The sequence below is a fragment of the Tachyglossus aculeatus genome, chromosome 8, assembly GCF_015852505.1.
Source record: "Tachyglossus aculeatus isolate mTacAcu1 chromosome 8, mTacAcu1.pri, whole genome shotgun sequence".
Taxonomy (NCBI): Eukaryota; Metazoa; Chordata; class Mammalia; order Monotremata; family Tachyglossidae; genus Tachyglossus; species Tachyglossus aculeatus.
In genome coordinates, this window is record NC_052073.1 from 37,011,730 (window position 1) to 37,037,997 (window position 26,268).

General features: G+C 47.8%; 1 protein-coding gene across 1 annotated transcript in view; it reads left to right on the forward strand.

The window, feature by feature from the left end:
• The window catches only part of BPIFB4 (BPI fold containing family B member 4), a 32,259-nt gene extending 14,307 nt beyond the window's left edge, over positions 1-17,952 (forward strand). The window contains exons 7-17 of the mRNA XM_038750072.1: positions 917-980; positions 2,123-2,183; positions 4,079-4,170; positions 4,547-4,750; positions 6,242-6,295; positions 7,609-7,779; positions 9,236-9,303; positions 10,568-10,610; positions 13,573-13,636; positions 15,653-15,729; positions 17,929-17,952. Of these exons, the coding sequence (XP_038606000.1) occupies positions 917-980; positions 2,123-2,183; positions 4,079-4,170; positions 4,547-4,750; positions 6,242-6,295; positions 7,609-7,779; positions 9,236-9,303; positions 10,568-10,610; positions 13,573-13,636; positions 15,653-15,729; positions 17,929-17,952 (922 nt within the window). The remainder of the gene's footprint in view (positions 1-916; positions 981-2,122; positions 2,184-4,078; positions 4,171-4,546; positions 4,751-6,241; positions 6,296-7,608; positions 7,780-9,235; positions 9,304-10,567; positions 10,611-13,572; positions 13,637-15,652; positions 15,730-17,928) is intronic.
• The last annotated feature ends 8,316 nt before the right edge of the window (positions 17,953-26,268 follow it).

The window sequence follows — 26,268 nt, forward strand, 5'->3', positions numbered from 1 at the left end:
AAGTCACCCAGCTGACAAGTGCCGGAGCTGGGATTTGAACCCATGACCTCTGACTCCAAAGCCTGTGCTCTTTCCACTGAGCCATGCTGCCTCTCCTAATTGGTTACTCTGTGCCAGGCACTGTACTGAGCGCTGGGCTGCTGTTGTTTGTTGTTGCTCTTTATGGCATTTGCCAAGTGCTTACTATAATAATAATAATAATAATAATAATAGCATTTATTAAGTGCTTATTATGTGCAAAGCACTGTTCTAAGCACTGGGGAGGTTACAAGGCAATCAGGTTGTCCCACAGGGGGCTCACAGTCTTAATCCTCATTTTACAGATGAGGGAACTGAGGCACAGAGAAGTGAAGTGACTTGCCCGAAGTCCCCCAGCTGACAATTGGTGGAGCCGGGATTTGAACCCATAACCTCTGACTCCAAAGCACATGCTCTTTCCACTGAGCCATTATGTGCCAAGCACTGTACTAAGCGCTGGGGTGGACACAAGATCACCCGGTCGGACATGATCCCCTTCCCACGCGGGGCTCACAGTCAAAGGGGGAGGGAGAACAGGGGGGTCGACGCCCCATTTTACAGACGAGGGAACTGAGGCCCAGAGAGGTGAAGTGATTTGCCCGAGGTCACACAGCAAAATGACTGAACCTCCTCCTTATCTTTACATCCTTTTTCTCCTTTTCTGTCTCCTCTTTCTCTTTCTCCCGCTGTCTCCCTCTGTCTCTCCATCTCTCTCTCCCTCCCTCTCTCTTTCTGTCTCTCTGCCCCCTCTTCTAGACTGTGAGCCCACCGTTGGGTAGGGACCGTCTCTCTATGTTGCCAACTTGGACTTCCCAAGCGCTCAGTACAGTGCTGTGCACACAGTAGGTGCTCAATAAATACGATTGATTGATTGATCTCTGTGTCTCTCTCCCCGCAGGCTGCTTCCCAACTTGGTGGACAACCTGGTGAACAGGGTTTTGGCCAACGTCCTCCCGGATGTGGTGAGCCCCGGGGCCAGTGTGGGGCGGGGTGAGGATTCCTCATCATCATTATCATAATTAGAATTATAACGATAAAAATTCCATGTAGGAACCACTTTCTATGTGCCGAGCACTGTACTAAACACTGGATACTTACTATGGGCAACTTGAAGATCGGGATCACCCCTCCCGGCTCCCCGAGGGGCAGTGAGGCCTAGTGGCTAGAGGCCGGGCCTGGAAGCCGGAAGACTTCGGCTCTCATCCCGGCTCTGCCAATTCATTCATTCAATCGTATTTATTGAGCTCTTACTGTGTGCAGAGCACTGTACTAGGCGCTCGGGAGAGTCCATTAGAACAACAAACACATATTCCCGGCCCACGATGAGCTCACTTTGGCTAAAGCGGGGGCTTGGGATTCAAAAGGACCTGGATTCCCATCCCCGCTCTGCCACATGTCTGCCATGTGACCTTGGGCGAGTCAGTCAGTCATATTTATTGAGCCCTTGTGGTGTGCAAAGCACTGTACTAAGCGCTCGGGAGAGTCCACTATAACAACAAACACATATTCCCTGCCCACGATGAGCTCACTTGGGCTAAAGCCGGGGCTTGGGATTCAAAAGAACCTGGATTCCCATCCCCGCTCTGCCATATGTCTGCTGTATGACCTTGGGCGAGTCAGTCAGTCATATTTATTGAGTCCTTGTGGTGTGCAAAGCACTGTACTAAGCGCTCGGGAGAGTCCACTGTAACAACAAACACATATTCCTGGCCCACGACGAGCTCACTTTGGCTAAAGCTGGGGCTTGGGATTCAAAAGAACCTGGATTCCCATCCCCACTTTGCCACTTGTCTGCCGTGTGACCTTGGGCGAGTCAGTCAGTCATATTTATTGAGCCCTTGAGGTGAGTAAAGCACTGTACTAAGCGCTCGGGAGAGTCCACTATAACAACAAACACATATTCCCGGCCTACGATGAGCTCACTTTGGCTAAAGCTGGGGCTTGGGATTCAAAAGAACCTGGATTCCCATCCCCGCTCTGCCACATGTCTGCCGTGTGACTTTAGGTGAGTCACTTCACTTCTCCGGGCCTCAGTTCCCCCATCTGGAAAATGGGGTTAAGATAAACTTCCTCCATCGGTCTCTCCCCCATTTTTCCCCCTTAGCTCTGCCCCTTGGTGGATGTGGCCCTGGGCCTCGTCAATGACCAGCTGGGCCTCGTGAACTGTAAGTATGGCCACCTTCCTTCTCTCCCGGCCAGCGATCCCCCCTCGGACCCCCTTCCCATCATCATCATCATCCATCGTATTTATTGAGCGCTTACTGTGTGCAGAGCACTGTACTAAGCGCTTGGGAAGTCCAAGTTGGCAACATAGAGAGACAGTCCCTACCCAACAGTGGGCTCACAGTCTAAAAGGTGGGCTCACAGCTCGCCCCACGGGGAGGGGGCATCTAATTCTCGTCCCACTTGGCTGGACGGAGGGGAGTTTCAAGGTGGCATTGACCAGCGGGTTGTTTGTGGGGCGGCGCGGCGTACTGAGCGATTGGAAAGCACGAGGCCCGTTCATTCATTCATTCAATCGTATTTATTGAGCGCTTACTGTGTGCAGAGCACTGTACTAAGTGCCTGGGAAGTCCAAGTCGGCAACTTATAGAGACGGTCCCTACCCAACAGCGGGCTCACAGTCTACAAGGGGGAGCCCGTTCTTGCCAGGGGCTGCCATTTGTCCCTGGCAGCTGGCCGTGGCTACCTCTAGCCGGCTACCAAGGAGAAGCAGCGTGGCTCAGTGGAAAGAGCCCGGGCTTTGGAGTCAGAGGTCATGGGTTCGAATCCCAGCTCCGCCACATATCTGCTGTGTGACCTCGGGCAAGTCACTTCACTTCTCTGGGCCTCAGTTCCCTCATCTGTAAAATGGAGATGAAGACTGTGAGCCCCCCCGAAGGACAACCTGATCACTTTGTAACCTCCCCTGCGCTTAGAACAGTGCTTTGCACATAGTAAGGGCTTAATAAATGCCATTATTATTATTATTTTCTGGGCCTCAGTTCCCTCATCTGGAAAATGGGGATGAAGACTGTGAGGCCCCAGGGGACAACCTGATCACCTTGTAACCTCCCCAGAGCTTAGAACAGTGCTTTGCACATAGTAAGCGCTTAATAAATGTCATTATTATTATTATTATTATTATTATTATTATTATTCTCTGGGCCTCAGTTCCCTCATCTGGAAAATGGGGATGAAGACTGTGAGGCCCCAGGGGACAATCTGATCACCTTGTAACCTCCCCAGTGCTTAGAACAGTGCTTTGCACATAGTAAGCGCATAATAAATGGTATTATTATTATTATTATTATTATTATCATTATTATAATTCTCTGGGCCTCAGTTCCCTCATCTGGAAAATGAGGATGAAGACTGTGAGTCCCCCGGGGGACAACCTGATCACCTTGTAACCTCCCCAGTGCTTAGAACAGTGCTTGGCACATAGTAAGCACTTAATAAATGCCATCATTATTATTATTATTATCATTCTCTGGGCCTCAGTTCCCCATCTGGAAAATGGGGATGAAGACTGTGAGCCCCCCGGGGGACAACCTCATCACCTTGTAACCTCCCCAGCGCTTAGAACAGTGCTTGGCACATAGTAAGCGCTTAATAGATGCCATTATTATTATTATCATTATTCTCTTAGAGAAGCAGAGCGGCCTAAGTGGATAGAACCCCGGGCCCGGGAGTCAGGAAGATCTGGGTTCAAATCCCGGCTCCACCACTTGTCTGCTGGGTGACCCTGGGCAAGTCACTTCACTCCTCTGGGCCTCAGTTCCCTCATCTGTCAAACGGGGTTAAAGACTGTGAGCCCCACGGGGGACAGGGACCGTGTCTTACCTGATTAGTTTGTATCTCCCCCAGCGCTTAGTACAGTGCCTGACACAGAGCCAGGGCTTATTAAAACAAAACCAAATCCTCTCTGGGCCTCAGTCCCCTCATCTGTAAAATGGGGATGAAGACCGTGAGCCCCACGTGGGACCGGGACCCGATGAACCCGTGTCCCCCTCAGTGCTTAGAACAGCGCTTGGCACATAGTAAGCGCCTAACCAACGCCATCATCATCATTCTGCAGCTCTGGTTCCGCTTGGCATTCTGGGAAGCGTCCAGTACACTGTCTCCAGCCTCCCACTGGTGACCGGAGAGTTCCTGGAGCTGGATTTAAACGTGAGCGACGGAAATCCCAACTCTTCCTTGGGAGATGGGGAGGCAGAAAAGGCTCCTTTCCCCTTCCCCTTCCCTAACCATCCCCTCATTCATTCATCCACTCATTCAATCGTATTTATTGAGCGCTTACCGTGTGCGGAGCACTGTATTAAGCGCTTGGGAAGTCCAAGTCATCAACATATAGAGACGTCCCTGCCCAACAACGGGCTCACAGTCTAGAAGGGGGAGATGGATGACAAAACAAAATATGTAGAGGGTGTCAAAATGATTATTATTATTAAAGAACAGATAGGCTGTACTAAGCGCTCACAGAGCACTGTACAGGACACCCCTGCGACTGGCACGGGCCTGCGTGTCTCCGTCCCGTCCTTCACAGACGCTGGTCGGCGAGGCCGGGGGTGGGCTCATCGACTACCCCCTGGGCGTGCCAGCCACCGTCCCCCAGCCTCCGATGCCCACCTTGCCACCCATGGGAGAATCCACCAATTCCCAACTGGGAATTTCGGTCGCCTTCCTGAGTTCCGTCCTGAAGCTGCTCCAGAAGAACGGGGTGTTGAACATCGACATCACCGACGGCATGGTGAGAGACCCAGGCCCGGGACCCCCAGGGACCCCCGCTGCACCCCCTGCCCCTCGACCCTTTTGGGATCAATCAGTTGTATTTATTGAGCGCTTACATTCATTCATTCATTCAATCAATCGTCTTTATTGAGCGCTTCCTGTGTGCAGAGCACTGGACTAAGTGCTTGGGAAGTACAAGTTGGCAACATATAGAGACGGCCCCTACCCACTCACAGTCTAGAGTGTGCAGAGCACTGTACTAAGCGCTAGGGAAAGTGCAATACAACAGAGTGGGTAGAAATGACCCCTGCCCACAAAGAGTTAACAGTCCATCCATCAGTGGTATTTATTGAGCGCTTCCTGTGTGCCGAGCACTGGACTAAATGCTTGGGAAGTACAAGTTGGCAACATATAGAGATGGTCCGTACCCACTCACAGTCTAGAGTGTGCAGAGCACTGTAGTAAGCGCTAGGAAAAGTGCAGTACAACAGGGGGTAGAAATGACCCCTGCCAACAAAGAGTTAACAGTCCATCCATCAGTGGTATTTATTGAGCGCTTCCTGTGTGCGGAGCACTGGACTAAATGCTTGGGGAGTACAAGTTGGCAACATATAGAGATGGCCCGTACCTACTCACCGTCTAGAGTGTGCAGAGCACTGTACTAAGCGCTAGGGAAAGTGCAATACAACTGAGTGGGTAGAAATGACCCCTGCCCACAAAGAGTTTACAATCCATGCATCAGTGGTATTTATTGAGCGCTTCCTTTGTGCAGAGCACTGGACTAAGCGCTTGGGAAGTACAAGTTGGCAACATAGACAGTCCCTGCACACTCACAGTCTAGAGTGTGCAGAGCACTGTATTAAGCGCTAGGGAAAGTGCAATACAACAGAGTGGGTAGAAATGACCCCTGCCAACAAAGAGTTTACAGTCCATCCATCAGGGGTATTTACTGAGCGCTTCCTGTGTACAGAGCACTGTATTAAGTGCTTGGGAAGTGCAAGTTGGCAAAATATAGAGACGGTCCCTACCCACTCACAGTCTAGAGTGTGCAGAGCACTGTACTAAGCACTAGGGAAAGTGCAATACAACAGAGTGGGTAGAAATGACCCCTGCCCACAAAGAGTTTACAGTCCATCCATCAGTTGTATTTACTGAGCGCTTCCTGTGTACAGAGCACTGTACTAAGTGCTTGGGAAGTGCAAGGCGGCAAAATATAGAGACGGTCCCTACCCACTCACAGTCTAGAGTGCAGAGCACTGTACTAAGCGCTAGGGAAAGTGCAATACAATAGAGTGGGTAGAAATGACCCCTGCCTACAAAGAGTTTACAGTCCATCCATCAGTGGTATTTATTGAGCGCTTCCTGTGTGCAGAGCACTGGACTGAGCGCTTGGGAGAGTCCAATATGAAAGAGCAGGTAGACATGTTTCCCGCCTGCTCTTGGGTTGGGGGGGGGGGAGGGGGTGAACCCTGACCTCTGACCTCTGACCTCTGACCTTTCCTTCTTACAGTTTGAAGAGCTCCCTCCTCTCAGGACGTCCACTCTGGGGGCTCTGATCCCCAAGGTGAGCCGGGACCGTCGTGGGTTCAAATCCACCACTTGTCAGCTGGGTGACTTTGGGCAAGTCACTTCACTTCTCTGGGCCTCAGTTCCCTCATCCGTAAAATGGGGATGAAGACTGTGAGTCCCACGTGGGACAACCTGATCACCCTGTATCCCCCCCAGCGCTTAGAACAGTGCTTGGCACATAGTAAGCACTTAACAAATATTCATTCGTTCGTTCAATCGTATTTATTGAATGAATTGATTTAGAAAAGCAGCGTGGCTCAGTGGAAAAGAGCATGGGCTTTGGAGCCAGAGGTCATGGGTTCGAATCCCAGCTCCGCCACGTCTGCTGTGTGACCTTGGGCAAGTCACTTCACTTCCCTGGGCCTCAGTTCCCTCATCTGTAAAATGGGGATGAAGACTGTGAGTCCCACGTGGGACAACCTGATGACCCTGTATCCCCCCCCCAGCGCTTAGAACAGTGCTTTCCACATAGTAAGCGCTTAACAAATGCCATTGTTATTATTATTATTGAGCGCTTACTGTGTGCAGAGCACTGGACTAAGCGCTTGGGAAGTCCAAGTTGGCGACATATAGAGACGGTCCCTACCCAACAGTGGGCTCACAGTCTAGAATCAATCAATCAGTCGTATTTATTGAGCGCTTACTGTGTGCAGAGCACTGTACTAGGCGCTTGGGAAGTACAAGTTGGCAACATATAGAGACAGTCCCTACCTAACAGTGGGCTCACAGTCTAGAATCAATCAATCAATCGTATTTATTGAGCGCTTACTGTGTGCAGAGCACTGTACTAGGTGCTTGGGAAGTACAAGTTGGCAACATATAGAGACAGTCCCTACCCACCAGTGGGCTCACAGTCTAGAAGACTAGTCACTAGTCTAGAAGGGGGAGATACCATTATTATTATCATCATCAATCGTATTTATTGAGCACTTACTGTGTGCAGAGCACTGTACTAAACGCTTGGGAAGTACAAATTGGCAACATATAGAGACAGTCCCTACCCACCAGTGGGCTCACAGTCTAGAAGACTAGTCACTAGTCTAGAAGGGGGAGATACCGTTATTATTATTATCATCAATCGCATTTATTGAGCACTTACTGTGTGCAGAGCACTGTACTAAACGCTTGGGAAGTACAAATTGGCAACATATAGAGACAGTCCCTACGCAGCAGTGGGCTCACAGTCTAAAAGAGAAGCAGCATGGCTTAGTGGAAAGAGCCCGGGCTTTGGAGTCAGAGGTGGTGGGTTCAAATCCCGGCCCTGCCAATCAATCATTATTATTATTATTATTTCCCGGGCGTTTCCAGGTCTTCCAGCAGTATCCGGAATCCCGGCCGCTGACGATCAAGATCACGGTCCCCGAGCCCCCGACTGTGACCCTGCAGAAGGACAGGGCTCTGGTGAGAGTGCTAGCCAACGCGGAGGTCGAGGTGGACCAGCCCAACGACGTCGTGACCACCATTTGCCTCCTGGATGTGGTGAGAGGCCAGGGCCGGGCGAAGCCCACGGGGACGGAGATCCTTCTCCCTTCCACCCCCTCTGTCAATCCAACGGGGGGCTTTATTGAGCGCTTCCTGAGTGCAGCACGCTGGGCCTCTCCTCATTCATTCATTTAATGATGGCGCTGGGGAGGTTACAAGGTGATCCGGTTGTCCCACGGGGGGCTCACAGTCTTAATCCCCATTTTACAGATGAGGCCACTGAGGCACAGAGAAGTTAAGTGATTTGCCCAAAGCCACACAGCTGACAATTGGCGGAGCCAGGATTTGAAAGCCCATGCTCTTTTCACTGAGCCACGCTGCTTCAATCGCATTTATTGAGCGCTTACTGTGTGCAGAGCACTGGACTAAGCGCTTGGGAAGTACAAGTTGGCAACGTACCCAACAACGGGCCCTACCTCCTTCCCCTCCCCACAGCACCTGTATATATGTTTGTACAGATTTATCACTCTATTTATTTTACTTGTCCATATTTACTATTCTATTTATTTTGTTAATGCTGTGCATCTAGCTTTATTTCTATTTATTCTGACGACTTGACACCCGTCCACGTGTTTTGTTTTGGTGTCCGTCTCCCGCTTCTAGACTGTGAGCCCGCTGTTGGGTAGGGACCGTCTCTATATGTCACCAACTTGTACTTCCCAAGCGCTTAGTACAGTGCTCTGCACACAGTAAGCGCTCAATAAATACGATTGAATGAATGAATGAATGAATGAATGAGCTCGTTGTTGGGTAGGGACCGTCTTTACATGTTGCCAACTTGTACTTCCCGAGCGCTTAGTACAGTGCTCTGCATGCAGTAAGCACTCAATAAATACGATTGAATGAAGGAATGAATGGACTGAATGGTTGGAAGAGTCTGATCCAACAGGGTAGGCATGTTCCCTGCCCACAAGGAGCTGACAGTCTAGAGAATAATCAATCAATCAATGGTATTGATTGAGCGCTTACTGCATGCAGAGCACTGTACTGAGCACGTGGGAGAGTCCAGTACAACAAAATCAATCAGTCAGTGGTATTTATTGAGTGCTTACTGGGTGCAGAGCACTGGACTGAGTGTCAGGAGGGTTGTCGGGGGGAGGCCAGTACAACAGAATTAGCAGACAGCTTATTTTATTAATGATGTGCATCTAGCTTTATTTCTATTTATTCTGATGACTTGACACCCGTCCACATGTTTTATTTTGTTGTCCGTCTCCCCCTTCTAGACTGTGAGCCCGTTGTTGGGTAGGGACCATCTCTGTATGTTGCCGACTTGGACTTCCCAAGCGCTTAGTACAGTGCTCCGCACACAGTAAGCGCTCAATAAATACGACTGAATGAATTGAATGAATGAATGAATCCCGGATGGCAGGAGGAGGCCGTCAGGAGGTGGGAATCAACTGACTCCCCATTCCCATATTCCCTTTCACTCTTCCCCACTTTCTCTTCCCAGGAGCCCGAACTTCTGGCCACTTTTTCCGTGAAGGATGATAAACTGATGATCAGCACCAAGCTGGAAAAGTAATAATAACAACGGTGGTGTTTGTTAAGCGCTTACTATATTCCAAGCACTGTACTAAGCGCTGGAGGAGATACAAGGTCATCACGGGAGTCACGGGCTAAGTAGGAGGGACACCAAGGATTGAATCCCCATTTTGCAGATGGGGGGACTGAACTATATTCCAAGCACTGTACTAAGCGCTGGAGGAGACACAAGGTCATCCTGGGAGTCACGGGATAAGCAGGAGGGAGGCCAGGGATTGAATCCCCTTTTTGCAGATGAGGGGACTGAGGCTCCAGAGAAGGGAAGTGACTTGTCCAAAGTCACACAGCAGGCAGGAGGTGATTAGGCCTAGGATTGGAAGCCAGGTCATACGGCTCCCAGGCCTGGGATCTATCCGCTATTCCGGGATGCTTCCCCTAAATACGAGAGTTTCTTCTACATGGCTCTTGTTCCCGGCTCCAACATCAAGTGATCCATCAGTGGTATTTATTGAACACTTATCACGCACAGGGCTCTGTACTGAGCGCTTGGGAGAGGACAGTACAACAAAGTTGGTAGACACATTCCCTGCCCACAGAGAGCCTGCAGTCTGGAGGGGGAGACCGACATCAATAGAAATAAATGAATTATAGATATTTAAATAAAAATGATAACATTCATTCATTCAATCCTATTTATTGAGCGCTTACTGTGTGCAGAGCACTGTACTAAGCACTTAGCACTGTACTAACAATTATATATTAATATAATTTAATTCTATTAAACTATATTATAATCATAAATTATATTATGTAAATTATAATATATAAATCATATTAAATTTATATAGTTAAATATTTACTGCACCAAGCACTGTTCTAAGCTCTGGGGTATATACAAAATAATCAGGTCAGACACAGTCCCTGTCCCCCCATGGGGCTCACACCTAGGTAGGATGGAGTCGAATTGAATCCCCATTTTACAGATGAGGAAACTGAGGCCCAGAGAAGTGAAGTGACTGTCTTAGTGGAAAGAGTCCGGGCCTCCAGAAGGACCTGGGTTCTAATCCCAGCCCCGCCACTGTCTGCTGTGTGACTGTGGGCAAGTCACTTCACTTCTCTGGGCCTCAGTGACCTCATCTGGAAAATGGGGATTGAGACTGTGAGCCCCACGTGGGACAGGGACCCGATTAGGTTGTATCCATCTCAGCGCTTAGTACAGTGTCTGGCACGTGGTAACCAATATCCTAAAAGATGAATGAATGCAGTTGATGATGATGTTGGAAATTCTTCTCTTTCAAAGGACCTCCCTGACCTTGAAGACGTCAAATGTCGGAAATTTTGATGTGAGTTGCCTGTTTCAGTTTCCCAAGGAAAAAGGACAGGAAGCCGGGATCCCTAGGGGAGAGTTCAGTATTGCCCTGGGAATTTTTTTGTCCTGGAACCAGAGAAGTGTGTGTGTGTGAGTGTGTGTCTGTGTGCATTTGTGTGTTGTGTGTGTGTGAGGGAGGAGGTGTTTGGAGTCCAGGGAGATGCGTGAAAGTCTCGGAAAAAAAGTGGGGAGGACAGCAGGGGAGAAGGAGGGACAGAAAGATAAGGCTGAGAAAGAGAGATGGAGAAAGGTACAAAGAGAAAGATGGAGGCAGAAAGACAGAGAGAAACAGAGGAAGATGGAGAGAGAGAGAGGAGGAGGAGATGGAGAGAATGAGAGAAAGACAGAGAGACAGAGAAATGGAGAGAGCGGGGAAAGACAGGGACACAGAAACAGGAAGATGTAGAGAGTGGGAAAGAGAGAAACAGAGGAGAGAAAAACATGGACAGAAAGAGAGGAAGATAATAATGATAATAATGGCACTGATTAAGCACTTACTATGTGCAAAGCACTGTCCTGAGTGCTGGAGAGGTTACAAGGTGATCAGGTTGTCCCACGGGGGGCTCACAGTCTTCATCCCCATTTGACAGATGAGGGAACTGAGGCCCAGAGAAGTGAAGTGACTTGCCCAAAGTCACACAGCTGACAATTGGCAGAGCCGGGATTTGAACCCATGACCTCCGACTCCCAAGCCAGTGCTTTCCACTGAGCCACGCTGCTTCTCTAAGATGGAGAAAGAGAGGGGAAAAGAGTAAGAGAGAGGAAAGATGGGGAGACAGAAAGACAGAGAGAAACGGGAAGATGGAAAGAGAGCGGGAGAGAGGGAGAAAATGAGAGAGAGAAAAATGGAGGAAGGTGGAGAGAGAGGCAGAGAAAGAGAGGGAGATAGAAAGAAACAGGAAGATGGGGTGAGAGGGAAAGAGAAAAAGGGGAAGAGAAAGACAGGGAGACAGAGAGAAGAGAAAAACAGATGAAGATGGAGAGAGGGGGAAAGAGAGGGAGAGAGAAATTCAGGGAGACAGAGAGGCAGGGAAAAAAGGAGGAAGATGGAGACAGAGGAAAAGAGAGAAAGATAAGAGAGAGGGAGAAAGACAGGGAGACAGAAACACAGAAAGAAATGGTGAAAGATGGAGAGAGGGAAAGAGAGAGGGGGAGAGAAACAGCGAGATGGAAAGACAGATGAAGATTGAGAGAGAGAAAGACAGAGACAGGCAGATATATAGAGAGAGAAAGAGAGAAGGAGAGAGATAGGAAGAGAGAGAGAATGACAGAGAAAGGGGGGAAGAATGAGAGATGTAGCAGGGAGATAGAGGAATATGAAGAAAGGGAGAGAGAAAAACAGAGACAGAGGAAGAGAGGATGATGGAGAGAGAGGGAAAGAGGGAGGGAGACAGATGTAGATGGAGAGAAAGAGATAAAGAGAGAGACAGAGAAACAGAAAGATGAAGACAGGCGGATGAGAGATAAAGGGAAAGAGAGGGTGAGAGACAGGGAGACAGAGCAGGGGAAGATGGAGAGAGAGGGGAAAAGAGGGAGAGAGGAAGAGAATGACAGAGAAAGACAGAGGCAGAGAGACAGAGAGAAATAGGAAGATAGAGAGGGAAGGAGAAAAAGAGAGAAGGAGAAAGACAGGGAGACAGGGAGAAAGAGAAGATAGAGAAAGAAGGAAAAAGAAAAAGAGAGAGAACGACAGGGAGACAGAGAAAAGAGGAAGATGGTGACAGGAAAGAGAAAAAGAGAGGGAGAAATGGAGAAACAGGAAGATGGAGAGAGGGAAGGAGAGAAAGAGTGAGGGAAAGACAGAGAGACAGATGGAGATGGGGAGAGAGAAGGAGACAGGGAAACAGTGAAAGACACAGGCAGGTATAGATGGAGAAAGAGAGAGACAGAAAGAAAGAGAGAGACAGGGGGTCAGAGACAGAGGAAGATGGAGAAAGAGGGGGAAAGAGAGGGAGATGGTGAAAATGAGAAAGACAGGGAGAGACCAATGTAGATAACTGAGAGAAGGAAAGAGAAAGAGAGACAGAGAAACGGAGAAAGACTGAGACAGGCAGATGTAGAGAGAATGGGAAAAAGAGAGAGTGTGAGAGAGAAAGATAAGAAGATGGAGAGACAGAAGGAAAGAGAAAGAGAGGGAGAGAATGAAAGATGGGGAGACAGAGAGGAAGAAAAAGACAGCGTGAGAGGGAGAGAAAGAGAGACACACAGTGAGAAAGAGGGACGAAAAAAGAGGCAGAGAGAAGACAGAGAAAGAGAGGGAAAGAGAAAGAGAGAGAGGAGGAAAGAGAAAAAGATGGAGAGAGAGAAGGAGAGAGAAAGGGAGGAGGCAGAGACAGAGAGAGACAGAGAAGACAGAGAAGGGGAAAGAGAAAAAGACAGAAAGGGAAGGAGAGAGAAAGAGAGAAGGAGACAGAGAGAGACCAGGGAGAAGGAGAGAGAGATAAGATGACAAAGAGAGGGAAAGAGAAAGAGAGAGAAGCAGAAAGAGAAAAAGGCAGAGAGGGAAGAAGAGAAAAAGGGTGAAGGAGACAGAGACAGGGAGAAGAAATAGAAGGAGGGGGAAAGAGAAAGGGATAGAGGTGGAAAGAGAAAAAGGCAGAAAGGGAAGGAGAGAGAGAGGGAGGAGGAGACAGAGACAGAAAGAAGAAGACAGAGAAGGAGAGGGAAAGGGAAAGGGACAGAAGCGGAAAGAGAAAAAGATGGAGATTGAAGGAGAGAGAAAGGGAAAGACTAGGGAGAAGGAGAGAGAGACAGAAAAGAAGACAGAGGGAAAGAGAAAGGGAGAGAGGCAGAAAGAGAAAGAGAGGGAAGGAGAGAAAGAGGGAGAAGAGACAGAGACAGAGAGAGATGTGGGAGATGGACAGAGAGAGAGACTGTGTGAGAAAAATAATCTCTTTTGAAGACTTGTCTTTAAATCACGCTTTTCTCCCCTCAAGGTCTCAATCATGGAACTTCTAGTCCGAAAGATCTTCAAGCTGGCATTCCTGCCAGCCATGAATGGTAAGGCAAGACTCCCAGCGGCTGAGAGAGCCCGGGGCCGAGAGTCAGACCACCTGGGCTCTCATCCCAGATCCTCCACTGTCCGCTGTGTGACATTGGGCCTGTCACTTCGCTTCTCAGGGCCTCCGTTTCCTCATCTGTAAAGTGGGGATCACTTCTAGACTGTGAGCCCGCTGTTGGGTAGGGACCGTCTCTATATGTTGCCAACTTGTACTTCCCAAGCGCTTAGTACAGTGCTCTGCACACAGTAAATGCTCAATAAATATGATTGAATGAATGAATGAATGAATGTGTGACTTTGGGCAAATTTTCTGTGCCTCAATTCCCTCATCTTTAAAATGGGGACTAAAACTGTGAGCCCCACGTGGGACAACCTGAACACCTTGTATCTACCCCAGCGCTTAGAACAGTGCTTGGCACATAGTAAGCGCTTAACAAACACCATTATTATTATTATCATTATTATTATTGTTATTATTATTACCGGATCTCCCTTCCCTCTTAGATTGGGAGCTATTATTATTATTATTAATCGTATTTATTGAGCGCTTACTGTGTGCAGAGCACTGTACTAAGAGCTTGGGAAGTAAAAATTGGCAACATATAGAGACGGTCCCTACCCAACAGCAGGCTCACAGTCTAGAAGCTGTACAGGATTAGGTCCATCTCACTGCCTTCTAGTCACCATAATCAATCAATCCATCAGAGGTATTTATTGAGCGCTTACTGTGTGCAGAGCACTGGACTAAGCTCTTGGGAGAGTGCAATAGAACAGAACTGGTAGAAATGTTCCCTGCCCACAACAAGCTGACAGTGTAAAGGGGGAGACGGACGTTAAAAGAAATGAATAAAGGATGGATCTGGAAGTAAGGGCTGTGAGGCTGAGGGAGGGATGAATAAGGGGGATAAATCCAAGGGCAATGAGGTTACGGAAGGGAGAGGGAGGAGAAGAATTGAGGGATTAATCTGGGAAGGCCTCTTGGAGGAGGTGTGATTTTAATAAGTCTTCAAATTTGTGGTGGGGATTAATAGACAGCTTAGCACTCAACACTAATAATAGTAATAATAATAATGGTATTTGTAAAGCACTTACTATGTGCCAGGCACTGTACTGAGCTCTGGGTAGTGACTAGAGCCTGAAGGTCATGGGTTCTAATCCCAGCTCCGCCACTAGTCTCCTGTGTGGCCTTGGGCAAGTCACTTCACTTCTCTGGGCCTCAGTTACCGCATCCGTAAAATGGGGATTGAGACTGTGAGCCCCATGTGGGACAGAGACCGTGTCCAATCCAATTTGTTTGTAACCACCCCAGCGCTTAGTACAATGCCTGGCATATAGTAAGCGCTTCACAAATGCTATTATTATTTATTATTATTACTACAAGGAAATCTAGTTGGACACTTCCCTCTCCCCCGTGGGGCTCACGGTCTTCTAGACTGTGAGCCCTCTGTTGGATAGGGACCATCTCTATATGTTGCCAACTTGTACTTCCCAAGCGCTTAGTACAGTGCTCTGCACACAGTAAGTACTCAATAAATACAACTGAATGAATGACTGAATCCCCATTTTCCAGATGAGGGAACTGAGGCCCAGAGAAGTGAAGTGACTTGCCCAGGGTCAACCAGCAGACAAGTGGAGGAGTGGAATTAGAACCCATGACCTTCTAACTCACAGACCGTGATCTATCCACTGGACTGTCAGCTTCTTGTAGGCAGGGAACGTGGCTACCACCGTGGCTACCAATTCTGTGGGTTTGGACTCTCCCAAGCGCTTAGTACAGCACTCAGAAAATAGGATGGCTCGGTTGGGCTAACCCCCTAGGGTGACCACAAGCCCGCAGAAGGGGAACCGGCCCCTCTATTTGACCCCAGGGCCTTAGGTCCTAAACTTTCCACCCCCTTGGCTTTCGGACGGATGAGCCGGGGGTCAAAGTTCGAAGGTCAAGAGGGACCGCTCAGTTACGGGGAGGTTATCCGCGTTGCGAGGTGAATAACGGAGCGCTCGTGTCCTCCCTCCAGCCATGCTGGGGTCCGGCGTCCCCCTCCCCAAGCTCCTGAACATCGACTTCACCAACGCCAACATCGACGTCCTGCAGGTGAGGTGTCCGGCCGGCACTGAGGGTCCCGAGGGTCGCGTTGGGTGGTCCTGGCTGGGGTTGGGTGGCCGAGGGGTTGGTCCCGGCCTCGCCCTGGCTTCCCCTCCTTGGCTCACTGACCCTCGTGGGTTTGTGGGGGGCCGTCCTACCCTCCTCTCCCTCCCCCCAGGCTGGGTTGAAGTCATTTCACTTCTCCGGGCCTCAGTTCTCTCATCTGCAAAATGGGGATGCAATCCTTTTGTTTTGTTCTGTTTTGTTCTCTGCCTCCCCCTTTGGGACTGTGAGCCCACTGTTGGGTAGGGACTGTCTCTAGATGTTGCCAATTTGTACTTCCCTAGCGCTTAGTACAGTGCTCTGCACATAGTAAGCGCTCAATAAATACGATTGATGATGATGATGATGATGATGATGATCTATTCTATTTATTTTATCTATTCTATTTTGTCTTTTTAAAATCTATTTTATATATATATTTTATCTATTCTATTTATTTTATTTGGTTAGCATGTTTGGTTTTGTTCTCTGCCTCCCCCTTTTAGACTGTGAGCCCGCTGTTGGGTAGGGACTGTCTCTATATGTTGCCAATTTGTACTTCCCAAGCGCTTAGTACAGTGCTCTGCACATAGTAAACGCTCAATAAATGCGATTGATGATGATGATGATGATGATGATCCCTGTTCTCCCTCCTACTTAGACTGCAGGCCCCATATGGGACCTGATAATACTGTATCTACCCAGCGCTTAGTACAGTGCTTGGCAGTGTGGCTCAGTGGAAAGAGCACAGGCTTTGGAGTCAGAGGTCATGGTTTCAAATCCCGGCTCTGCCACTTGTCAGCTGTGCGACTTTGGGCAAGTCACTTCACTTCTCCGGGCCTCAGTTCCCTCATCTGTAAATCAATCAATTAATCAATCGTATTTATTGAGCGCTTACTGTGTGCAGAGCACTGTACTAAGCGCTTGGGAAGTACAAGTTGACAACATCTAGAGACAGTCCCTACCCAACAGTGGGCTCACAGTCTAAATGGGGATGAAGACTGTGAGCTCCCTGTGGGACTCCCAGCGCTTAGAACAGTGCTTTGCCCATAGTAAGCACTTAATAAATGTCACTGTGAGCCCCCCGTGGGACAATCTGATCACCTTGTAACCTCCCCAGTGCTTAGAACAGTGCTTTGCACATAGTAAGCACTTAATCAATGTTGTCATTTATTCTTCAGTCTTCTAGACTGTGAGCCCACTGTTGGGTAGGGACTGTCTCTATGTGTTGCCAACTTGTACTTCCCAAGCGCTTAGTACAGTGCTCCGCACACAGTAAGCGCTCAATTCATACGATTGAATGAATGAATGTCATTATAATTATTATTATTGGCACATAGTAAGCACTTAACAAACACCGCAGTTATCAGTTCACCTCTCTCTCAAAGTCTTCTTCTGGAAAATGGGGATGAAAGACCTAATTAACTATAACTAGGGTATTTTTTAAGTGCTTACTATGTGCCAGGCACTGTTCTAAGCATTGGGTAGATAGGAGATAATCGGGGTGGACACAGTCCCTGTCCCACATGGGGCCCACAGTCTAAATAGGAGGGCAAACTGGAGAACTGTACATATTTACTATTCTATTTATTTTATTTTGTTAATATGTTTTGTTTTGTTGTCCGTCTCCCCCCCTTCTAGACAGTGAGCCCACTGTTGGGTAGGGACCGTCTCTATATGTTGCCAACTTGTGCTTCCCAAGCGCTTAGTACAGTGCTTTGCACACAGTAAGCGCTCAATAAATACGACTGAATGAATGAATGAACTGAAATACAGAGAAGCGAAGGGAGTCGACCAAGATCACAAAGCAGACAAGCGGTGGAGGCTGGATTAGAACCCAAGTCCTTCTGATTCCCAGGCCGGGCTCTATCCACTAGGCCACACTGCTTCCCTCACCCCCTGAGACTGCGAACCCCATGTGGGCCAGGGACTTAGTCCAGTGCTCTGCACACAGTAAGCGCTCAATAAATACGATTGAATGAATGACTGTACCCAATCTGATCATTTTGCCATCAATCAATCGTATTTATTGAGCGCTTACTGTATGCAGAGCACCGTACTAAGCGCCTGGGATATATCTCCCCCAGGGCTTCACCCAGGACTCGTCTCGGAGTAAGCGCGCGATGAGTGCCATCGTGATTTTGAGTTTTTTTTAATTCCCTTTAGGACCTCCTCGTGTTGAGTACGTAATTCAGAGAAGCCTCCGGGACCCTCATGGGGCAAGCCCCCAGCCCCCAAGAAGAAACCCCTCTATAATCACGTGTTTGGAAACCATCAAGCGCTTAGTACAGTGCTCTGCACACAGTAAGCGCTCAATAAATACGATTGATTGATTGATCAAACATATCAGTCTGCAAGGTCACGCCAAGGTTATTCCCTGTTGGTGGTCGAAGAGGAGGGGGTCTCTGGCTTGAAATTCCCTCCCCCTTCGCCTCCGGCAGACGATCACTCTCCCTACTTTCAAAGCTTTATTAAAAGCACATCTCCTCCTCCAAGAGGCCTTCCCTGACTGAGTCTTCATTTCCTCTTCTCCCACTCCCTTCCGCGTCACCCTTGCACTTGGATTTGCTCCCTTTATTCCCTCCTCCCTCAACCCTATAGTCCTTATATCCAGATCCACCATTAATTTATTTCTATTCATGCCCATTGCCCCCCTCTAGACCGTCAGCTCGTTGCGGGCAGGGAACGTGTCCGTTTACTGTCCTTTCGGACTCCCCAAATAATAAAAATAATAATAATAATAATACTGGTATTTGTTAAGCGCTTACTATGTGCCAAGCACTATTCTAAGCGCTGAGGTAGATACAAGGTAATCAGGTTGTCCCACGTGGGGCTCATAGTCTTCATCCCCATTTTACAGATGAGGTCACTGAGGCACAGAGAAGAATAATAACGGCACTTATTAAGCGCTTACTAGGTGCAAAGCACTGTTCTAAGCGCTGGGGAAATTACAAGGTGATCAGGTTGTCCCACGGGGGGCTCACAGTCTTAATCCCCATTTTAGGATCAGGATAAATGCTTGGATTAACGGGGTAGCAGTTTGGATGGAGAGGATAGGGTGGATTTTAGCAACATTGTGAAGATGGAACCGACAGGATTTAATGATGGATTGAGTATTTGGGTTGAATGTGAGAGAGGAGTACAGATTTATTACTCCATTTATTTTCCTTGTACATATTTATTATTAATAATAATAATGATGGCATTTATCAAGTGCTTACTATGTGCAAAGCACTGTTCTAAGCGCTGGGGAGGTTCCAAGGTGATCAGGTTGTCCCACGGGGGGCTCACAGTCTTAAACCCCATTTTACAGATGAGGGAACTGAGGCACAGAGAAGTGAAGTGACTTGCCCAAAGTCACGTAGCTGACAATTGGTGGAGCCAGGATTTGAACCCATGAGTTCTGACTCCAAAACCCGTGCTCTTTCCACTGAGCCACGAGTTCCTCATTTTTTTCATGGCATTTGGTAAGTGCTTACTATGTGACAGGCACTGTACTAAGCGCTGGGGTGGATACAAGGTAATCAGGTTGGACACTGTCCCTGTCCCACGTGGGGCTCATGGGCTTCACTCCCATTTTACAGAGGATAATGATGATGATGATGATGATGATGGCATTTATTAAGCGCTTACTATGTGCAAAGCACTGTTTTAAGCACTGGGGAGGTTACAAGGTAATCAGGTTGTCCCATGTGGGGCTCACAGTCTTAATTCCCATTTTACAGACGAGGGAACTGAGGCCCAGAGAAGTGAAGCGACTTGCCCAAAGTCACACAGCTGACACTTGGCGGAGCCGGGATTTGAACCTATGACCTCTGACTCCAGAGCCCAGGCTCTTCCCCCTGAGTCACGGGAACTGAGGCCCAGAGAAGCGAAGCCACTTGCCCAAAGTCACCCAGCAGATAGGGGGTGGAGACGGGATTCGAACCCAGGTCCTCAGACTCCCAGGCAGGGGCTCTATCCACTAGGCCACACTACTTCTCTAAGAAAAATAAAATGACTGGCCCAAGGTCACCCAGCAGACAAGCAACGGAGCCGGAATGCAAACCCAAGCCCTCTGGCTCCCAGCCCCGTGCTGTGTGACTTTGGGCAAGTCACTTAACTTCTCTGGGCTTCAGTTCCCTCATCTGTAAAATGGGGATGAAGACTGTGAGCCCCACGTGGGACAGTCTGATCACCTTGGAACCTCCCCAAGCGCTTAGAACAGTGCTTTGCACATAGTAAGTGCTTAATAAATTCCACTATAATAATAATAATAGTAATTATTATTATTATTATTATTACCCACTAAGCCACACTGCTTCTCTGAGGGCAAACGGGCGAGAAATGATGGAAACTGGAGGATTTGGGTTTGTCTTGGCAGGGGAGGGGGATGAACGGAGCTTGTGAGATTTTGGGACTAGAGTCAGAACCCCTTTGGGGAGGGGAGGGAAATCAGGATATCCTGAAGTGCCCTTCCTCTAGAAACGGGGAGAGGAAGGGGGAGAGAGGCAGGATCAGCAGGAGAAAGCCCGAGGAGAAAAATAATCATCTAAACCATCACTTTGGTATTTGTTAAGCGCTTACTTCACGTCACACACCGTTCGAAGAGCCGGAATGGGTACAAGTTCATCAGATTGGACCCAGTCCCTGCTCCACGTGGGGCTCCCAATGATAATAATCATAAGTTGGGTAGGGACCGTCTCTATATGTTGCCAACTTGGACTTCCCAAGCGCTTAGTACAGTGCTCTGCACACAGTAAGCGCTCAATAAGTACGCTTGATTGATTGGCTAATAATAATAATAATAATGATAATACCAATAACGGTGATGGTAGTATTTGTTAGGCACTTACTTTGGGCCAAGCTCTGTGTGTGACCTTGGGCAAGTCATTTCACTTCTTTTAACCTCAGTTCCCTCATCTGTAAAGTGGGGATTAAGACTGTGAGCCCCACGTGGGACAACTTGATCACCTGGTATCCCCCCCAGCGCTTAGAACAGTGCTTTGCACATAGTAAGCACTTAACAAATTCCATTATTATTATTATTATTATTATTGATTTGCACATAGTAAGCGCTTAATAAATGCCATTATTATTATTATTGTTTGTTAAGTGCTTACTACGTGCCTAGCACTGTACTAAGCGCTGGGATAGGTACAATGATGGTATTTGTTAAGTGCTTACTATGTGCAAAGCACTGTTCTAAGCACTGGGGCGATACAAGGTGTTCAGGTTGTCCCACGTGGGGCTCACAGTCTTCATCCCCATTTGACAGATGAGGGAACTGAGGCCCAGAGAAGTTAAGTGACTTGCCCAAAGTCACACAGCTGACGATTAGCACTTAGAACAGTGCTTTGCACATAGTAAGCGCTTAATGAATGCCATCATTATTATTATAATTGGCGGAGCCGGTACAAGTTCATCAGGTTTCTCTGTGCCTCAGTTCCCTTATCTGGAAAATGGGGATGAAGACTGTGAGCCCCCCGTGGGACAACCTGAACACCTTGTAACCTCCCCAGCGCTTAGAACAGTGCTTTGCACATAGTAAGTGCTTAATAAATGCCATCATTATTATTATTATCATCATCATTATCATCATCAATCGTATTTATTGAGCGCTTACTGTGTGCAGAGCACTGTAGTAAGCGCTTGAGAAGTACAAGTTGGCAACATATAGAGACAGTCCCTACCCAACAGTGGGCTCACAGTCTAAAAGGGGGAGGCAGAGAACAAAACCAAACATACTAACAAAATAAAATAAATAGAATAGATATGTACAAGTCAAATAAATAAATAAATAAATAAATAAATGGAGTAACAAATATGTACAAACATATAAACATTATTATATTATCAGGTGGGATACAGTGTCTGTCCCACGTGGGGACCACAATAATAATAATAATAATTATGGTATCTATTAAGTGCTCACTCTGGGCCAGGAACTGTTCTAAGCGCTGGGGGAGATGCAGGATAATTCATTCTTTTGTTCATTCAGTCGTATTTATTGAGCGCTCACTGTGCGCGGAGCACTGGACTAAGCGCTTGGGAAGTACAAATCGGCCAACAATGGGCTCGCAGTCTAGAAGGGGGAGACAGACAACGGAACAAAACAAGTAGACAGGTGTCAATGCCATCAGAATAAACAGAATTACAGCCAGGTACACCTCATTAATAAAATAGAGTAATAAATATGTACAAATAAAACACATAGAGTAATAAATAAATTTACCATGTGGCAAGCGCTGTACTAAACGCCGGGAGAGATGCAAAACCATCGGGTCGGACACAGCTCCTGTCCCACACGGGGCTCACAGTCCAAGGGGGAGGGAGAACAGGGATTGAACCCCCCAGTTTACAGATGAAGGAACTGAGGTACAGAGAAGTGAAGTGACTCGTCCAAGGTCACACAGCAGGCATGTCAGTGAAGCCAGGATTAGAACCCAGGGCCTCTGACTCCCAAGGGAACGGAGAGTGATTTCATCACTGACTCAAGGAACGGGTTCTGGGTGCAATCAATCGTTCAGTAGTATTTATTGAGCACCTACTAGAGAAGCAGCGTGGCTCAGTGGAAAGAGTCAGGGGTCATGGGTTCAAATCCCAGCTCCGCCAATTGTCAGCTGTGTGACTCTGGGCAAGTCACTTAACTGCTCTGTGCCTCAGTGACCTCATCTGTAAAACGGGGATTAAGCCTGTGAGCTCCCCATGGAACAACCTGATCATCTTGTAACCTTCCCAGCACTTAGAACAGTTCTTGGCACATAGTAAGCACCTAATAAATGCCATTATTATTATTATTATTACTATGTGCAGAGCATTGCACTAAGCGCTTGGGAGAGTCCGATACAACAGAATTAGCAGACACGGGGACTAAGGCTGTGAGCCCCATGTGGGACATGGACTGCGTCCAACCTGATGAGCATGTATTTCCCCCAGCGCTTAGTACAGTGCTTGCCACATAGCCGATGTGTGACAAATGCCATTATAAATAAATGAAAGAATGAATAAATATATTAATTAATTAATAAACACCATTGATTGGTAGCCTGTCAGCTCTTTGTGGGCAGGGATTCATTTAATTGTATTTATTGAGGGCTTACTGTGTGCAGAGCACTGTACTAAACACTTGGGGATCTACCAACTGTGCTGTACTGGACTCTTCCAAGCACTTAGTACAGTGCTTTGCATGCAGAAAGCGCTCAATACATACCATCGATTGACTGGCATTTTTATTGGGTCAGAACACCCGGCAAAGAGAATGAAAAAATCCCCTCTAATGACTGATGCCAAGATAAAGATGTCGTTTGTTAATAATAATAATGATGGTATTTGTTAAGCACTTACTATGTGCAAAGCACTGTTCTAAGCGCTGGGGAGGTTGCAAGGCTGTGTGACTTTGGGCAAGTCATTTAACTTCTCTGAGCCTCAGTTACCTCATCTGTAAAATGGGGATTAAGACTGTGAGCCCCCCGTGGGACAATCTGATCACCTTGTATCCCCCCCCCAGAGCTTAGAACAATGCTTTACGCATAGTAAGCGCTTAACAAATGCCATCATTAATGAATCAATTAATTAATTAATTGCCCAAAGTCACACAGCTGACAGTTGGAGAAGCAGCGTGGCTCAGTGGCAAGAGCCCGGGCTTTGGAGTCAGAGGTCATGGGTTCAAATCCCGGCTCTGTCAATTGTCAGCTGGGTGACTTTGGGCCAGTCACTTCACTTCTCTGGGCCTCAGTGACCTCATCTGTAAAATGGGGATTAAGACTGTGAGCTCCCCCGTGGGACAACCTGATCACCTTGTAACCTCCCCAGAGCTTAGAACAGTGCTTTGCACATAGTAAGCGCTTAATAAATGCCATCATTATTATTATTATTATTACTGACTGCGCTGTATTGAACTCTTCCAAGCACTTAGCACAGTGCTCTGCAAACAGAAAGCTCTCAATACATACCATTGATTGATTAGCGTTTATACTGGGTCAGAACGCCCCGGAAAAGAGAACAAAAACATCCCCTCTAATGACTGATGCCAAGATAATCAATCAATCAATCAATCGTATTTATTGAGCGCTTACTGTGTGCAGAGCACTGTACTAAGCGCTTGGGAAGTCCAAGTCGGCAACACATAGAGACGGTCCCTACCCAACAGCGGGCTCACAGGCTAGAAGGGGGAGACGGAGAACAAAACCAGACATACCAACAAAATAAATGATATCGTTTGCTCATGATAGCAAATAGCGCGAACGCCTAGCACGGTGTTCTGCACATAGTAAGCGCCCAAATAATCCCGACTGAATGAGTGTCTGAATGAATGAGGCCCCGGAGCCTGCTGTTTTCCAAAGAGGGGCACAGATACCTTGGGAAATTCTGACTTTGACGGACGGGTGACCTTCCGATTGCCTTTTCGAAGCTGACGTGACTCTTGGATTTAAGCACTGGGGCTTTGACTATCAGATAAGGAAAATGTGTTTTCGGAAGGATCAGGATGCGAAACAGAACTGTCAGGATTTTCCCTCTAGGGACTTTTCAACTCCAAGATCCAGCTGGGATTTAAGTGTCACTGACAAAGTATAAACTGTCCTTGTTTCATCCAGGGACTGTGGTTTGGCAAGAGGGACAGAGAAAGAAGCCCGGATGGAAACTGACAATAATCACAATTGAGGTACTTGTCAGGCATTTACTATGTGCCGGGCACTGTACTGAGCGCTGGGGTGGTTATGAGCAAATCGGGTTGGACACGGTCCCCGTCCCACACGTGGGGCTCGCGGTCTCAATCCCCGTTTTACAGAGGAGGAAACTGAGGCCCAGAGGAGTGAATAATAAGAATAATAATGGCATTTATTAAGTGCTTATAATAATAATAATGGCATTTATAATAATGATAATAATAATGATGGCATTTATTAAGCGCGTACTATGTGCAAAGAACTGTTCTAAGCGCTGGGGTAGATACAAGGTAATCAAGTTGTCCCACGTGGGGCTCACAGACTTAATCCCCATTTTCCAGATGAGGGAACTGAGGCCCAGAGGAGTGAATAATAAGAATAATAGTGGCATTTATTAAGTGCTTATGATAACAATAATGATGGGATTTATTAAGCGCTTACTATGTGCGAAGCACTGTTCTAAGCGCTGGGGTAGATACAAGGTAATCAAGTTGTCCCACGTGGGGCTCACAGACTTAATCCCCATTTTCCAGATGAGGGAACTGAGGCCCAGAGAAGTGAAGCCCAAAGTCACACAGCTGACAAGTGGTGGAGCCGGGATTTGAACCCATGACCTCTGACTCCAAAGCCCGAGCTCTTTCCACTGAGCCATGCTGCTTCTCTAATAATGGCGTTTATTAAGCGCTTATAATAATAATAGTAATGGCATTTATAATAATAATAATAATAGCGGCATTTGTTAAGCGCTTACTATGTGCAAAGCACTGTTCTAAGCGCTGGGGAGGTTACAAGGTGATTAGGTTGTCCCACATGGGGCTCACAATCTTAATCCCCATTTTCCAGATGAGGGAACTGAGGCACAGAGAAGTGAAGTGACTTGCCCAAAGTCACACAGCTGACAACTGGCAGAGCTGGGATTTGAACCCATGACCTCGGACTCCCAAGACTCCCAAGCCCGGGCTCTTTCCACTGAGCCACACTAAGTGCTTACTGTGTGCAAAGAAGTGTTCTAAGCGCCGGGGAGGTAACAAAGTGATCGGGTTGTCCCATGGGGGGCTCACAGTCTTCATCCCCATTTTACAGATGAGGGAACTGAAGGCACAGAGAAGTAAGTGACTTGCCCAAAGTCACACAGCTGACAAGTGGCGGAGCCGGGATTTGAACCCACGACCTCTGACTCCAAATAATAATAATAATGATGGCATTTATTAAGCACCTACTATGTGCAAAGCACTGCTCTAAACGCTGGGGAGGTTACAAGGTGATCAAGTAGCCCCACGGGGGGCTCACAGTCTTCATCCCCATTTTACAGATGAGGTAACTGAGGCTCAGAGAAGTTAAGTGACTTGCCCAAGGTCACCCAGCAGACGTGGCGGAGTCGGCATTCGAACCCATGACCTCTGACTCCAAAGCCCGGGTTCTTTCCACTGAGCCACGTTGCTTCTAATCCCGGCTAGGACACCTGTCTGCTGTGTGACTTTGGGCAAGTCACTTCACTTCTCTGGGCCTCAGTTCCCTCATCTGGAAAATGGGGATGAAGACCGTGAGCCCCTCGTGGGACAACCTGATTACCTTGTACCTACCCCAGCGCTTAGAACAGTGCTTTGCACATAGTAAGCACTTAACAAATACCAACATTATTATTATTATTAATAATCCCGGCCCTGGCATTTGTCTGCTGGGTGACCTTGGACAAGTCACTTCACTTCTCTTAGAGAAAAAGCGTGGCCTAGTGGAAAGAGCCCGGGTCTGGGACCTGGGTTCTAATCCCGGCTCCGTCCCGCGTCTGCTGGGTGACAACCTGATCACCTTGTAACCTCCCCAGCGCTTAGAACAGTGCTTTGCACATAGTAAGTGC